The 17,879-nt window shown below is 36.3% G+C and overlaps 1 protein-coding gene across 2 annotated transcripts in view; it reads right to left on the bottom strand.

Annotated features, from left to right (window-relative positions):
• The window catches only part of igsf11 (immunoglobulin superfamily member 11), a 126,877-nt gene continuing 108,998 nt past the window's right edge, over positions 1 to 17,879 (bottom strand). For both annotated transcript variants that reach the window (XM_048161122.1, XM_048161123.1), the window contains exons 3-7: positions 10,555 to 10,762; positions 8,225 to 8,380; positions 4,737 to 4,859; positions 4,494 to 4,641; positions 1 to 871 (exon numbers count right to left, since the gene is read on the bottom strand). In XM_048161122.1, the coding sequence (XP_048017079.1) occupies positions 391 to 871; positions 4,494 to 4,641; positions 4,737 to 4,859; positions 8,225 to 8,380; positions 10,555 to 10,762 (1,116 nt within the window). In that variant the 3' untranslated portion in view covers positions 1 to 390. The remainder of the gene's footprint in view (positions 872 to 4,493; positions 4,642 to 4,736; positions 4,860 to 8,224; positions 8,381 to 10,554; positions 10,763 to 17,879) is intronic.

Raw genomic sequence — 17,879 nt, forward strand, 5'->3', positions numbered from 1 at the left:
TCGGGATTATAATTTTTTTATTCCATGGCGGAAACAAGCTTCCATATATTCCTTTGTGATTCCAGTGTTAAAAAGCAATAAAATTGTAGTACAAAACAGCCGTATTGATCTAATCATACTAAGCATCATGCACATTCAGATATTTTCTCTTGGGTTTGAGAAATACAGTAGATCACGTGATTTTGAGTGTATTTGTTGCTCAAGGGCCCTTTTTCTGCCTGCAGCGAAGCCAGTTTATCATCACGACTTAAAAAATGAACAAACAAACTAACAAGCAACCAGGCAATATCAAAAACAAGGGCGTGGGGGATGTTAACGGAGCAGTTTTAGTTGGCATCAGCTGAACTCGGTTATAAAACAGTTTTTATTTCGTCCATGCGCATGTTTCCGTCAGACGAGTGACCCGGCTCTGCTCTGCGCTGGCACCATGACCGGGACGGCGCCCATGCGCTCTAGCGTGGCTTGGCTGACGGCGTACGAGTGCGTGTGTTGTTGTCCGTGTGTCACCGCCGGTGTCGTCGTGACGGTCGGGCGCAGGCTCAGCGAGCCGTTGCTGCGGGTCATGACGGGCGGTGAGGGGGCGGAGTTGGTGGTGACCACCAGAGTCTTGGGCGGCGGCAGGGTATGGCTGCCGTTGGTGTAGGCGGGCCGCGACGGTGCGTTTCCCGTGGCGTTAGAGCCGCCGGTGAAGGTCTGCCGCGTGTCGCCGTTGTAGCGCGTGTAGGAGTTGGTGTCGTAGTTGGGTTTGGGATTGTGCCAGTAGCGGCTGTTGTAGGTGTTGGTGGATGTCAGCGTGTCATTCTCTGAGGATGAGGCGTCGGCCTGGAACGCTTTGACTGATGAAGATCTCTTTGGAGGGAGATCGTCCTCCCTGTGTAAGGAAATCAATTCAGCAAAGAATCAGATATGAGAAAGAATGCAACAGTGCCTGCCCACGTTTTAAGTAGCATATTTTTTCTATTAATTTCAAAAGTCTTCGTTAAAGCGTTACCATGAGGTGAGTCACAACATTATGAACCTTGATTTGATAATTGGACAAAAATGCAAAGGTACAAGACTGTGTAGCTAACTTAGCTTTAGTGAGGGAAAGAACTACAATCCCATGAAGCATTGTGAACAGTAATCGTATTAAAAAACAATTGATTATACATAGAAAACTTACAGAGCGCCGCACAACATGCAATTAAAAAAAGTAAATTGTGCGCACGAAGTACGTGCACGCGATTTACTATTTCCTTCCCTCGATTTGCTCAATCGTGTGTGATTTACTATTTCGTTCCCTCGATTTGCTCAATCGTGCGTGCGATTTACTATTTCGTTGCCTCGATTTGCTCAATCGTGTGATTTACTGTTTCCTTCCCTCGATTTGCTCAATCGTGCACTCAATTTACTATTTCGTTGCCTCGATTTGCTCAATCATGTGTGATTTACTATTTCCTTCCCTCGATTTGCTCAATCGTGTGTGATTTACTATTTCGTTCCCTCGATTTGCTCAATCGTGTGTGATTTACTATTTCGTTCCCTCGATTTGCTCAATCGTGTGTGATTTACTATTTCGTTCCCTCGATTTGCTCAATCGTGTGTGATTTACTATTTCGTTCCCTCGATTTGCTCAATCGTGTGTGATTTACTATTTCGTTCCCTCGATTTGCTCAATCGTGTGTGATTTACTATTTCGTTCCCTCGATTTGCTCAATCGTGTGTGATTTACTATTTCCTTCCCTCGATTTGCTCAGTCGTGTGTGATTTACTATTTCGTTCCCTCGATTTGCTCAATCGTGTGTGATTTACTATTTCGTTCCCTCGATTTGCTCAATCGTGTGTGATTTACTATTTCCTTCCCTCGATTTGCTCAATCATGTGTGATTTACTATTTCGTTCCCTCGATTTGTTCAATCGTGCACTCAATTTACTATTTCGTTGCCTCGATTTGCTCAATCATGTGTGATTTACTATTTCCTTCCCTCGATTTGCTCAATCGTGTGTGATTTACTATTTCGTTCCCTCGATTTGCTCAATCGTGTGTGATTTACTATTTCGTTCCCTCGATTTGTTCAATCGTGCACTCAATATACTATTTCGTTCCCTCGATTTGTTCAATCGTGCACTCAATATACTATTTCGTTCCCTCTATTTGTTCAATCGTGTGTGTGATCTACTATTTCGTTCCCTCGATTTGCTCAATTGTGCACTCGATTTACTATTTCGTTCCCTCGATTTGCTCAATCACGCACTCGATTTACTATTTCGTTCCCTCGATTTGCTCAATCACGCACTCGATTTACTATTTCGTTCCCTCGATTTGCTCAATCACGCACTCGATTTACTATTTCGTTCCCTCGATTTGTTCAATCGTGCACTCGATTTACTATTTCGTTCCCTCGATTTGCTCAATTGTGCACTCAATTTACTATTTCGTTCCCTTGATTTGCTCAATTGTGCACTCGATTTACTATTTCGTTCCCTCGATTTGCTCAATCACGCACTCGATTTACTATTTCGTTCCCTCGATTTGCTCAATTGTGCACTCAATTTACTATTTCGTTCCCTTGATTTGCTCAATTGTGCACTCGATTTACTATTTCGTTCCCTCGATTTGCTCAATCACGCACTCGATTTACTATTTCGTTCCCTCAATTTGCTCAATCGTGCACTCAATTTACTATTTCGTTCCCTCGATTTGCTCAATCACGCACTCGATTTACTATTTCGTTCCCTCGATTTGCTCAATCATGCACTCGATTTACTATTTCATTGCCTCGATTTGCTCAATCGTGCACTCAATTTACTGTTTCGTTCCCTCGATTTGCTCAGTCATGTGTGATTTACTATTTCGTTCCCTCGATTTGCTCAATCGTGTACTTGATTTACTATTTCGTTCCCTCGATTTGCTCAATCATGTGTGATTTACTATTTCGTTCCCTCGATTTGCTCAATCGTGCACTTGATTTACTATTTCGTTGCCTCGATTTGCTTAATCTTGTGTGATTTACTATTTCGTTCCCTCTATTTGTTCAATCGTGTGTGTGATTTACTATTTCGTTCCCTCGATTTGTTCAATCGTGCACTCAATTTACTATTTCGTTGCCTCGATTTGCTCAATCGTGTGTGATTTACTATTTCATGCCCTCGATTTGTTCAATCGTGCACCCAATTTACTATTTTGTTGCCTCGATTTGTTCAATCGTGTGTGATTTACTATTTCGTTGCCCAATTTGTTCAATCGTGCATGCGATTTACTACTTCGTTGCCTTGATTTGCTCAATCACGCACTCGATTTACTATTTCGTTCCCTCAATTTGTTCAATTGTGCACTCGATTTACTATTTCGTTCCCTCGATTTGCTCAATTGTGCACTCAATTTACTATTTCGTTCCCTTGATTTGCTCAATTGTGCACTCGATTTACTATTCCGTTCCCTCGATTTGCTCAATCACGCACTCGATTTACTATTTCGTTCCCTCAATTTGTTCAATCGTGCACTCGATTTACTATTTCGTTCCCTCGATTTGCTCAATTGTGCACTCAATTTACTATTTCGTTCCCTTGATTTGCTCAATTGTGCACTCGATTTACTATTCCGTTCCCTCGATTTGCTCAATCACGCACTCGATTTACTATTTCGTTCCCTCAATTTGCTCAATCGTGCACTCAATTTACTATTTCGTTCCCTCGATTTGCTCAATCACGCACTCGATTTACTATTTCGTTTCCTCGATTTGCTCAATCATGCACTCGATTTACTATTTCGTTGCCTCGATTTGCTCAATCACGCACTCGATTTACTATTTCGTTGCCTCGATTTGCTCAATCGTGCACTCAATTTACAGTTTCGTTCCCTCGATTTGCTCAATCATGCGTGTCGTGCTCGCGATTTACTATTTCGTTCCCTCAATTTGTTCAATCGTGCGTGCGATTTACTATTTCGTTCCCTTGATTTGCTCAATTGTGTGTGTCATGCTCGCGATTTACTATTTCGTTCCCTCGATTTGCTCAATTGTGCGCGCAATTTACTATTTCGTTCCCTCGACTTATAAATCATGAGCATGATTTAGGAAATCGAGGGAACAAATTAGTAAATCGTGCACACAATTTAGCTTACTATTTTTTTCCTGCATGTCATGTGCGAGGCTCAATAGAAGTTGAAGTACTAAAATGACTCAATTAAAAACTGAAATAAAAATAAATGAAAGCTAATTATGAATAATACAAAACATAAAACATAAAAATAAAAAATATAGAAATAAAAGTAATTTAAAAATTATAATAAATATTATAATATATAAATAATATTACAATAATAATACTTTCAGTTGTAAATGTTACAGTATGTCACATCACTTTTATTATTACAAAAGAGCAAGAAAGTTTGTTTTTTTTCCCATCATATGACTTTAACTTTAAATTCATGTTTTGGTAGTGTTAGATTAACTATAGATATATAAATCATCACACAAACAAGCTTGATTTGATTCTGAAGTCTGAAGAGTCACCTGATCTCGTTGGGAATTTCCTCCTCCTCGTACTTGTTCTTGTTTCTCCAGTAGAAGAGCGTGACCAGCACCAGTAAAGAGCAGATGACCAGCGCTAGAATACCAGTGACGATGGTTCCTGCGATCAGGCCCACGTTCTGAGGCTGCGCTGTCACACGGCAGAGACAGAGACGACTGTGAGATCTCCAGCGTGTGTTTAATGATCTGCAGAACTACTGTATGAGGGTGAATGTGCAGACTTACGTGCCACGACCTGCAGGTTGAGGACGCAGGTGCTCTTTCCGATGGCGTTCGACGCCGAACACTGATACAGTCCAGATGTGCTGGTGCTGATGTTTCTCAGCGTGACCGTACCCTGCATCTGATCTGAAGAGCACAAATCAAGACGCAGCACTGAGTTACTGAAAACTTCTTATTTATTATTTTTGTGCTAACTTTGAGAGAACCTTGAAAGAACGTTCTGGGAACATTCACTGTTAGCTGGGAAGTCATGGAAATTTCTGTAAATACACAATTTTTAAGTATGTTCTGCTCTGTAATATTTCATCAGCTAAATATTGACCGTCCATAGAGTGAATTGCACTTTTGAGTCACTGAATCAATGAATCACAGTTCACAGTGAATCGTTTAGTAAATGTTCTGGCCGACAGTGTCGTTATTGTTAACTAAAACTATTAAAAATCAATTTCATTAACTGAAATAAAGCTGAAATAAAATGAAATATAAATATTAGATGAATAATTTCTGATCTGAGGAACACAAATCCAGACACAACACTGAAGTACTGCAAACATCTGATTGATAGCATGTGACACAATAAAACAAAGATAATTATAGAAACGCATTGTTTATATTGTGTTTATATGCAAATCAATAAACTCACAATGCACATAAGTTCTTCTCTGCTCCTGATGTCAAAACATTAACATATGACACAAGCAGACAAAACAGGTGTTTATGAAAAATTAGGGCATGTTGATCTGGTTTTGCTCAAACCGTTTAATTAAAAAAACTAAAAGTTTAAGCGTTTATATGACCTTACATCTTCTCAATAACATTACACAGACTCTATATTTACATAATAATGAAACAAATGCCATTAAAACAAGAAAAGTCATTGTTCTAGAACAGTGCAGCGTAATCTGCAGTCAAACGAATCGCCTCTAGATGGCGGTACAATCACAGTTTTGCACCACGACTGAATCTCTGCTCCTGTTTGAGAAAGTAAAAATGTCTCTCACAGCTGTGAAAGCTTTTTGAGGCCAAAGCAGATTGATTTATTAAGCATAAAAATATAACAGCCATCTTTAGAATAAGGCTACTGTACCGATAAAATCCACAGACATCTGAAATAGCAATTCAAGTGTTAGTTTGTGCTTAAACTTTGTGTTGTGTGAACTAACCAGATCCTATAGAAATGATTCATTAGGTTTGGCAGAGAAGAACTTGACCGTTGTTGTTCTTGACAAACAAAAAATATCAAGGGATTTTAAAATTGGGGTTTTTTAAGGCCTGTCTGGGAAATATATCATTTATTAAGGATGTTCTGCGGTGAAATATTTCATCAGATAAATATTCACCTTCTATAGAGCAAATCACTCTTTTGAGTCATTGAATCAGTGAATCAATTAAAGATTCCTCAATGAATCATTCAGTAAATGTTCTGCCTGACAGTGTTGTTATTGTTATAAAACTATTAACTATTAACTGACAAAAGCATATATATATATATATATACACTGCGTTCCAAATTATTATGCAATTGACATATCAGTAAGATTTCTGTACAATAAACATTCAGATTTTAGTTTTTCTAAGAAAATGTTTGTTTGTTTATTTATCCGTGTCTTTTTAGATAACTGGTATCAATCTCAGACAAAATAATTTGCCAGGTCTATGGAAACCCTACTTAGAGGTTGTTCCACATTATTAAGCAAGTCACAGTTCTCATGCAATATGGGAGGAAGAAAGATCTTTCTGAAGATGAAAAGCATGAAATGGTGCAATGTTGTGCAAAAGGCATGAAAACAACTAATATTGTGTGAAACTGAATGGAGATTATCAAATTATCATAAGATTTGTGAGTGATTTAGAGCACAGCAGAACTCGGTCAGATAAAGGTTTATTGAGGAAAGTTCCTGTCAAAAAAAATTATTGTATTAAAAGGGCAGCTATAAAAAAATCCAGTGTTGAGCAGCAAACAGGTATTTGAAGCTGCTGGTGTCTCTGGAGTCTCGAGAAGCTCTCCATGCAGGCTGGCAGTTGTGCTTAAAGATGCATTTTAGACACCACTAACCAAACCTCACAGAGAGAAACATTTACAGTGATTTTAGAAATAAATTTTCAAACAGTTTTATTGCTGTGGTGTTTTTTTGCAGCATGGGATAGTGCATAGTGCATTGTACAATAGTGCATTGTATTATGCACTATCCTCCTCAAGTCATTTTAATACCCTCCATCTCACTTCCCAATAATCCAGCCCAAATCATCACCCACCAGCTCCTTGCTGACGTCACAGTCTTGTTGGAACGTGGTGGTCATTCACCAACCATCCAGAAATCCATCCATTTAGACCATCCATTGTAGTACGGCATTAGTCAGTGAATTAATCTATTCAAAAATGAGTCTTCATGTATTTCTACACCCACTGTAAATGTTTCTCTTTGTGAGGTTTGGTTAGTGGTGTCTAAAATGCATCTTTACGCACAACTGCCAGCCTGCATGGAGAGCTTCTCGAGACTCCAGAGACACCAGCAGCTTCAAATACCTGTTTGCTGCTCAACACTGGCTTTTTTATAGCTGCCCTTTTAATACAATACATATTCTTGACAGGAACTTTCCTCAATAAGCCTTTATCTGACCGAGTTCTGCTGTGCTCTAAATCACTCACAAATCTTATGATAATTCGATAATCTCCATTCAGTTTCACGCAATATTAGTTGTTTTCATGCCTTTTGCACAACATTGCACCATTTCATGCTTTTCATCTTCAGAAAGATCTTTCTTCCTCCCCATATTGCATGAGAACTGTGACTTGCTTAATAATGTGGAACAACCTCTAAGTAGGGTTTCCATAGACCTGGCAAATTATTTTGTCTGAGATTGACACCAGTTATCTAAAAAAACATGGATAAATAAACGAACAAACATTTTCTTAGAAAAACTAAAATCTGAATGTTTATTGTACTGAAATCTTACTGATATGTCACTTGCATAATAATTTGGAACGCAGTGTATATATATATATATATATATATATATATATATAAAATAACACTTGTGGGTGAATGTGGAGGTGTTTTGAATATTATATGTCGCATCAAACTCTTATTATTACAAAAAGAGCTTGTTTTCATCATATGACCTCTTTAAATGACGTTTGCATGGCAGAACGATTATATAAAAAATAATTTATGGAGAATTTGAGTATTGAACAGAACAGGGAACCATTTCCACAGGGCCAGAAACATGTATTATGAAAGTAAATAGAATTGATGATTTTGACGGTAATAAATCACAGTCTGTGGTGATTCTGTAGCCGTATTCTAAAGCCGTCACATCGTTCGGAGAGAGCGGGTCAAGTCACCTCACCGGACTCAAAACACACACACACACACACACACACGGGTGACCGGGGCGGGCAGAGGTCACGCCACACCATGAGTCAAGAGCTGCAGATTTACCGGAGAATGTGGGGCAAAACGGAATCCCCACGGGCAGGGGTTTAGTACCTTGCATGGCATTGTGGGGCAGTTTGGGCACCGACTCCAGCTTTTCCCAGGCATAGGTGGGCGTGGGGATGCCCTCGTCCGAACCGCACAACAGCATCACATCACTGCCCACGTCCAGAGAACCCTGAATACGACAGGACGGGATGGACGGAGGAACTGCAGAGAGAGAAATAAAGATCAAATCAATGCAGGCGGCATGAAACGGAAGTTGTGCTAGTTTTTTCATCACTATTTGTGACGAAATTGTTCGCAAACAAGAACAAATGTAGGGCGGGGCTTGATTTTGATTTATTCATTTTCACATTTCACTTTAATTGCGACAGCAGTGGTAGATTTAGTTTAATTGTATAGGGACATTTTTTGCGCCTTTATATTGAATTTTGGTGCCATTTTTTTGCCCCAAACCATTAATTTCAAACCTTGACACTCATATACTTGTGTGCTTTGCATAAGCTGTCTAAGTGGACGGATTTTTGGCCATCTTAATGCCCATAGACCTGTGAGAAAATGTCTGTTTACATTTACATTTCTGCATTTGGTAGATGCTTTAAGCAGTTTGTCACAAAACCGACAATATTCATATTTTGTAACGTCAGGTTAGTGTACAAAAAATAGTATGTGAAACAGTACACATTATGCAATGATAAACGCCATTGTCTCATAACCGTATTATATTCATAATTTAATCAGTGAAGTGATGCCCGGATATCCTCAGAAAAACACTGACCCTGTGTTCAAAACTACGCACAAACTGTGCAGTCTGTGTGAAGAGTATATCTTCAGCTTTTATGGAACACTACATGAGAAATACCCAGATGTGTCCAACACTCTTCTATCCCATAAGGCAATGGGAGAGGAGTTGTGAATGGCATGGAAGTGATGCAACTGCTGTCGTAGGTCACATACTTTTCATGCATGCAGTTTCTATTACATATTCCCAGTTTCAGACAAAGGTTTTAATCATTAACCCAAACTAAAACTATTAAAACATTTAGTTAATTTAAATAAAGCTTAAACAATAAAATAAAATAAATAAAAAATATTTGATAACTCAACTTAAACTTAATGAAAATGAGAAATTTTGCTTTGGGAAATAACTAAAACAAGTTTACGTTAAATCACTCAAATTAATAACTAGAAATAATAATAATAATAATAAAAAAACTAAATTTGAATTAAAAATAAATTCAACCTAAATAGTAATATAAAAAAAAAAAAAAAAAAAAAATATATATATATATATATATATATATATATATATATATAAAATAAAAAAACTTAAGAAAACATAATACAAAATTACAAAAAATTAAACAAATTAAAATGAAAACAGATATAAAATATATAAAAATAAATGTTAATTCAAAAACATAAATTAAAAACTATAATAGTATATAAATAATACTAAAATAACACTGTTTCATAGCTCATTTAATCCAATTTTGTGTAATATATATATATATATATATATATATATATATAAAACAAGTAAAGAAAGAGATATTAAAATTGTGGTCACATGACAATTCATGCATACTTTTCATGCATGCAATTTCTATTACATACTCAATATGCAATTTCAGACAAAGGTTATTATCGTCAAATAATATATAAATATATATATATATATATATATATGTAAACCCATAATAAATAACCTAACAAAGCACAATACAAAATTACTAAAAATTAAACTAAAATTAAAAACTGATATAAAATATAAAAATAAATGCTAATTCAAAATATAAATAAAAACTATAATAGTATATAAAAAATACTAAAATAACACTGTTTCGGACGTAGCTTATTCAATCAAATTTTGTGTGAAAAATGATGATAAAACAAGTAAAAAAAGAGATATTTATAATTGTGGTTGAAAATGCTCTCCGGTTCATTCATTGCACTGTAGGTCAAGTTCAGCACATTGCATTGTGGGATGCAGTAATCCATGCAGTGTGCTTTGCTGCATACTACACATCATGCAAATGTAGAAGGTTCAAGCATGCGTCACACACACACATGAACAGCAGACAGACTAAAGCCCTGTCCCAAATGGCACACTTCATAGCACTTTTGGTCTTGTGGACTTTCAATGGCTGCCGTGTGCGTGTGTCCGTTGAGTTCACGAGACCGTAGGGTGTCCCGTTTGTCAGTTTTATCTAGATATGCGCCCTTGATGCACACTTGTGCCGAGCCGCACTGAAGTGAGCTCCGCAGCAGACATCTTCCCGACAGTCGAAGCGGCATTACGTCTCAGACTCATAGGAAGGCCGCGAGTGTTTAGGGTGCCATTTGGGACACGGCCTAAGAGTATCACGTGCGTGACTCACCCAGCACAGTGAGGCCGATGACTCCTATATTGCGCCCCCCGCGGTCAGGGAGGTTATTGACCAGGCACTGGTACGTCCCCGTGTCAGACAGCTGTGTGTTATTGATGAAGATTGAGGCACTTGTGCTGGGCATAGTGGCCACGAAACCCACACGCCCGTTCATGTGATTGGCTAAACTGAAGACCTGCCCTCCCTGATAGATGATCACCTGTCAACAAACACACACACAAATAACAAGATATTAATGACTTCAGGTTTTCACTCAGTTTTCATGTGTGCACTTATCAAATAAATGCAAGAAAGAGCAAGTCAAGACAACATGTACAACTAAATAACAGACTGTTTCAAAGCAGCTTTACAGTATTAAACAGGAAAATAATTTGCAGTTAATGCTGCAAAATTCATCATCAGCGGTACAGCAGCTCTACAGAAGACAATAGTGTCATTATTCAGTTAGATCGATAATATTTTCTGAATATTAATTGTCTTTTAAGCACCAAGTGAGCAGGCCGAAGACAGTGACCAATCACAAATCAGTATGCAAATATTACAGCGACATCATCACTCTCAGTGGAAGTAGTTCGATTTTGAAGCTGAATATTTTAACAATGCAAGTCACTGGAAGATTTTAATCTGTAATTTGAACTTTAATTTAAATATGTAATTTTTTAAAACAGGTGAAGAAGACCCAAGGGTAAAACTTTAACAAAGTTTGAATGAAGTCTGTATGTTACGGAAGAGGATTAGGGCCAAGCAATAATAAAAAAATAAAACCATCTCGGGATTTGTTAAATTACGAGAAAAAACTCGTTAAATTTTCGAGAAAAAAGTAGAGATAAAATGTTGAGAATAGTCATTAAATTAATGAATTTATTCTCGTAATTTAACGAATTTGTTCTCGTAATTTAACAACATTTTTCTCGTAATTTAATGACTTTTTTCTCGCAATTTAACGGATTTGTTCTCGTAATTTAACAACTTTTTTCTCGTAATTTAACAACATTTTTCTCGTAATTTAATGACTTTTTTCTCGCAATTTAACGGATTTGTTCTCGTAATTTAACAACTTTTTTCTCGTAATTTAATGACTTTTTTCTCAACATTTTATCTTGACTTTTTTCTCGTAATTTAAAGAATTTGTTCTTGTAATTTAACAACTTTTTTCTCGTAATTTAACGAATTTATTCTCAACATTTTATCTTGACTTTTTTCTCGAAATGTAACAAGTTTTTTCTCGAAATTTAACGAGTTTTTTCTCGTAATTTAATGAGTTTATTCTCAACATTTTATCTCGACTTTTTTCTTGAAATTTAACGAGTTTTTTCTCGTAATTTAATGAGTTTATTCTCAACATTTTTTTCGACTTTTTTCTCATAATTTAACGAGTTTATTCTCAACATTTTATTTCGACTTTTTTCTCGAAATATAACGAGTTTTTTCTCGTAATTTAATGAGTTTATTCTCAACATTGTATTTCGACTTTTTTCTTGTAATTTAACGAGTTTTTTCTCAACATTTTATTTCGACTTTTTTCTCGAAATTTAGCGAGTTTTTTCTTGTAATTTAACGAGTTTTTTCTCAACATTTTATTTCGACTTTTTTCTCGAAATTTAGCGAGTTTTTTCTTGTAATTTAATGAGTTTATTCTCAACATTGTATTTTGACTTTTTTCTCGAAATTTAGCGAGTTTTTTCTTGTAATTTAACGAGTTTTTTCTCAACATTTTATCTCGACTTTTTTCTCGAAATATAACGAGTTTTTTCTCGTAATTTAATGAGTTTATTCTCAACATTTTATCTCGACTTTTTTCTTGAAATTTAACGAGTTTTTTCTCGTAATTTAATGAGTTTATTCTCAACATTGTATTTCGACTTTTTTCTCGTAATTTAACGAGTTTATTCTCAACATTTTATCTCGACTTTTTTCTTGAAATTTAACGAGTTTTTTCTCGTAATTTAATGAGTTTATTCTCAACATTTTATCTCGACTTTTTTCTCGAAATTTAACGAGTTTTTTCTCGTAATTTAATGAGTTTATTCTCAACATTGTATTTTGACTTTTTTCTCGAAATTTATCGAGTTTTTTCTCGTAATTTAATGAGTTTATTCTCAACATTGTATTTCGACTTTTTTCTCGAAATTTAGCGAGTTTTTTCTTGTAATTTAATGAGTTTATTCTCAACATTGTATTTCGACTTTTTTCTCGAAATTTAACGAGTTTTTTCTCGTAATTTAATGAGTTTATTCTCAACATTTTATCTCGACTTTTTTCTTGAAATTTAACGAGTTTTTTCTCGTAATTTAATGAGTTTATTCTCAACATTTTATCTCGACTTTTTTCTCGAAATATAGCGAGTTTTTTCTCGTAATTTAACAAGTTTATTCTCAACATTTTTTTTCCGACTTTTTTCTCGTAATTTAACAAGTTTATTCTCAACATTTTATTTCGACTTTTTTCTCGAAATTTAACGAGTTTTTTCTCGTAATTTAACAAGTTTATTCTCAACATTTTTTTTTCGACTTTTTTCTCGTAATTTAACAAGTTTATTCTCAACATTGTATTTCGACTTTTTTCTCGAAATTTAGCGAGTTTTTTCTTGTAATTTAACGAGTTTATTCTCAACATTTTTTTTTTGACTTTTTTCTTGTAATTTAACGAGTTTATTCTCAACATTTTATTTCGACTTTTTTCTCGAAATTTAACGAGTTTTTTCTCGTAATTTAACGAGTTTATTCTCAACATTTTATTTCGATTTTTTTCTCGAAATTTAGCGAGTTTTTTCTTGTAATTTAACGAGTTTATTCTCAACATTTTATTTCGACTTTTTTCTCGGAATTTAACAACTTTAATCTCGAGACTGTTTTATTTTTTTATTATTGCTTGTCCCTAATCCTCTTCCGTAGTATGTTCCAGATTAATTAAATGCAGAAAATTGCAGAGAGGAAAAAAAAAGAGGAAATCTTCTGCATTAAACACAAAATTATTGAATTTATATATATATATATATATATATATATATATATATATATATATATATATATATTCAGTTTATTTCAAGTAATTAATTATTTTTTTTTATGGTTTTATTTTTAATTAACAATAAAAACCCTGGGTGGAGCAAGTTATTACAGAATACAAACATTAATATTCTTTAGAATATTGGTGAATCTTTCACAATATGACCAGAAATAAAGAAAACTTTGTAGTCTGATGTTAAAAGCGAGTGCTGAAAGGTATAATTAAGAACTGATTGAGGATGCATTTTTCTTTTCTAAATCATCAATTATTGAAAAAGTTAAAACATGCAGCATTCTGAGCACAGCTTTAGTCACTCTCTGGACGTTATCATGGCCATCAAACACTCGTGTAGAAGAAGAGCTGCTCGTGCAATATTCAACACACACACACACACACACACACACACACACACACACACAGAGAGAGTATAAAGCATTTTTAAAGGACTTTGATCTTTGTTAGAAGCTCCTGTGATCCGCCACATTCAAAGGAACCTGCTTCACTCTGAGACACAGTGTGTGTGTGTGTGTGTGTGTGTGTGTGTGTGTGTGTGTGTGTGTGTGTGTGATCATGGGAGTTTCAGAGACCTTCGAGAGGCCGCTGTAACATCACACACACACACGCTCACAGTGACAGTGTTTTGAGCACCAGTAAATGATGCTCTCATGGACTCTGGGCTTCTTACACACAAATGAACAGGCAGCACTTCAGCTGAGATGAATCAAGACAAGCCCCGCAGCCAGTGTGTGTGTGTGTGTGTGTGTGTGTGTGTGTGTGTGTGTGTGTGTGTGTGTGTGTGATATGAGCTGTGTAATAGGAAAAGATGGGAGTGATGTATAGGTATACATGACAGAAAGACAAATGAGTGTTGCTCTAATGCATGTTATCAGTCGCCTAATTCTTCATCTCAGTGTCTCAGTAGTGCACATTATGGATGAGCCCCTATTAGTGCTGTTTTCTAAGTCATGCATCACTAGTGCTCACAGCAGGGTTATTATAGTTAACCATAAAAAATGTTTTCTTTACTTGAATATACATGTTAAATATAAGTGAAATAAAATAATAAAAACTTGATGTAAACGTGAGTTAAAATAACAAAAACTAAAACTGAACTAAAAACTAATATACATTTATATATATGTTGTTGAGGAGAGGTGTGCGGTTACTTTACTAAGTGATCAGAATCATTTTAATAAGGACAAAATCACAGAAAAAACACACAGAGAGGAAACTAAGCAGATTTCCACACACTCGGTGGACGTTTGCCACGAGACGAAAGGAGGTCATCAGCTGTGTACAGATGGCCATCAGCGCTAAGAACTGACTTGGCGCCGGCCACATCATGAGCTGTCAATCATTAAGCCCCTCCCCCTAACGTATCACATGCCCCGCCCTATATTCCCTGGTCATACATCTCTGTTATTGAGCATCATATTGCAGCCTCTGTGAGCATGCAAACATGCGTTTGCAACATGCATAAATGTGACAGAATAAAATATTATTCTTATATATGAAATACAGAATAAAATATAAATATAATATAATATAAATATAAAATATAGTTTAAATAGTAACTATGAATATATGTATGCGCTTGCTGAACTTGCAAATGAGCAAAGGATTTATGAGGGAAATGCTTGTATACACACGTACATCTGCTGTACGTCTTAATCTGCCGCTGAACGCAGAAGATTACGGCAAACACAGACAGACATGAAGAGAATGTGATCTGATCAGAATCAGGTCAGAAGGTCCATCCTTTATGATAAGCTCGACATATGCTAAAGACACGTCGGTATAAATCCCTCACCTATGCAAAGCACAGAGCATGCTGGGATACAACGGGCAAATGTGAAAGTAGTAAATGATAGCTAAAATCATGCACTTCCACTGATGCTAAACAAATTCAAAATGTTTACACTGTTAGCACATGACCTTGATTATAAATACTTGCATTTTTAATCCAATTTTGCATTAAATGTCTTAATGTTTGGAAGTCGAAAGGAAACCATTAAAACACTTTTTCAGTCTTTAAACTGGAATAGAGGGTCATGTTGAGTGCAATGCATTGTTGGATACAGTATTGTAGTGTGTTCTGTAACATACTGCACGTTTTGACAAATGCAATAGATATTAGTATGTGTTAGTCGTTTAGGTATTGAAATATTGTATCCTTCGCACAGTAAAGGCATCTTTACACAGCCGAGTTCAGGCTGCTCTGTGCCTGCTCAAAATTTAGTGTAAAGATGCAATGCAGCATAAAACCAGGCTAAAATATGCCTGCTCTGACCCACTCCAGCCCCTAGTATTACAGTATACAGTTTAAGTGTAAATGCATTTATGCCGACTCTGAGCAGCATTAAACGGTCTATGTTAAGGCACCTAAATGTTACTTCAGAAGCGCTTCTGTGCCACCTTTGCAGTGAAATTTAAAGTCTGAAAGCATCATATTTTTTTAAGCAACATTGTTGTTATCGTAAACTAAAGGCATCTTTACATTGTCAAGTTAAGGCTGCTCTGTGCCTGCTCAAAATTCGGTGTAAAGATGCAATGCAGCATAAAAGCCAGACTAAATTATACCTGCTCTGATCCACCTCAGTTCCTAGTGTTAAAGTATACAGTTGAAATTGCTGTGCAAATGCATTTATGCCACCTCTGAGCAGCATTAAACAGTCTGTGTAAAGACACTTAAATGCCACTTCAGAAGCGCCTCTGTGCCACCTTTTCAGTATAAATTTGGCATTAGTAGGTATGATGCCATTCTGAACACTCCCATAGTCTGAGGGGGAATTCACTAAATAAGGCTTCTTAACAAGGCTGAGTTAAGGCTGCTCTGTGCCTGCTTAAAATTTTGTGTAGAGACATAATGCTGCATAAAAGCCAGACCAAATTATGCCTGCTCTGACCCACCTCAGCCGATAGTGTTTAAGTATACAGTTGAGATTTTTGTGTAAATGCATTTATGCCACCTCTGAGCAGCATTAAACAGTCTGTGTAAAGACACCTAAATGCCACTTGCCAAATTTGAAGTCTGAAAGCATAATTTTTTAACATTTTTGTTATCGTAAACTAAAGGCATCTTTACACAGACAAGTTAAGGCTGCTCTGTGCCTGCTCAAAATTCTGTGTAAATATGCGATGCAGCATAAAAGCCAGACAAAATTATGCCTGCTCTGACCCACCTCAGTTACTAGTGTTAAAGTATACAGTTGAAATTGCTGTGCAAATGCATTTATGCCACCTCTGAGCAGCATTAAACAGTCTGTGTAAAGACACTAAATGCCACTTCAGAAGCGCTTCTGTGCCACCTTTGCAGTGCAAATTTGAAGTCTGAAAGCATAATTTTTTAGCAACATTTTTGTTATCGTAAACTAAAGGCATCTTTACACAGACAAGTTAAGGCTGCTCTGTGCCAGCTCAAAATTCTGTGTAAATATGCAATGCAGCATAAAAGCCAGACAAAATTATGCCTGCTCTGACCCACCTCAGCCCCAGGTGGTGTAATGCCACCTCTAAACAGAATTAGACACCTAAATGCCACTTCAGAAGCGCTTCAGTACCACCTTAAATTTGGAATCTGAAAGCATAATTTTTTAGAGACCGTGTTGTTACTGTAAACTAAATGCAAGACAAGTTAAGGCTGCTCTGTGCCTGCTCAATGTAAAGACATAATGCAGCATAAAAGCCAGAGTAAATTATGCCTGCTCTGATCCACCTCAGTTACTAGTGTTAAAGTATACAGTTGAAATTGCTGTGCAAATGCATTTATGCCACCTCTGAGCAGCATTAAATAGTCTGTGTAAAGACACTTAAATGCCACTTCAGAAGCGCTTCAGTACCAGCTTAAATTTGGAATCTGAAAGCATCATTTTTTAGAGACAGCGTTGTTACTGTAAACTAAATGCAAGACAAGTTAAGGCTGCTCTGTGCCTGCTCAATGTAAAGACATAATGCAGCATAAAAGCCAGAGTAAATTATGCCTGCTCTGACCTACCTCAGCCACTAGTATAATATGTAATATGATTGTTAATAAAATTGTTGTGTAAATGCATTTATGCCACCTCTGAGCAGCATTAAACATCAGACTTTTTTAATGCTGCTCAGAGGTGGCATAAATGCTTTACACAGCAATTTCAACTGTATACTTTGACACTAGGGACTAGAGCAAGCATAATTTGGTCTGGCTTTTATGCAGCATTATGTCTTTACACAGAATTTTGAGCAGGCACAGATCAGCCTTAAGTCTGCTGTGTAAAGAGGCCCCTAAATGCCACTTCAGAAGCACTTCTTGCCACCTTCACAATGTA

This window comes from Megalobrama amblycephala, linkage group LG16, assembly GCF_018812025.1.
Source record: "Megalobrama amblycephala isolate DHTTF-2021 linkage group LG16, ASM1881202v1, whole genome shotgun sequence".
Taxonomy (NCBI): Eukaryota; Metazoa; Chordata; class Actinopteri; order Cypriniformes; family Xenocyprididae; genus Megalobrama; species Megalobrama amblycephala.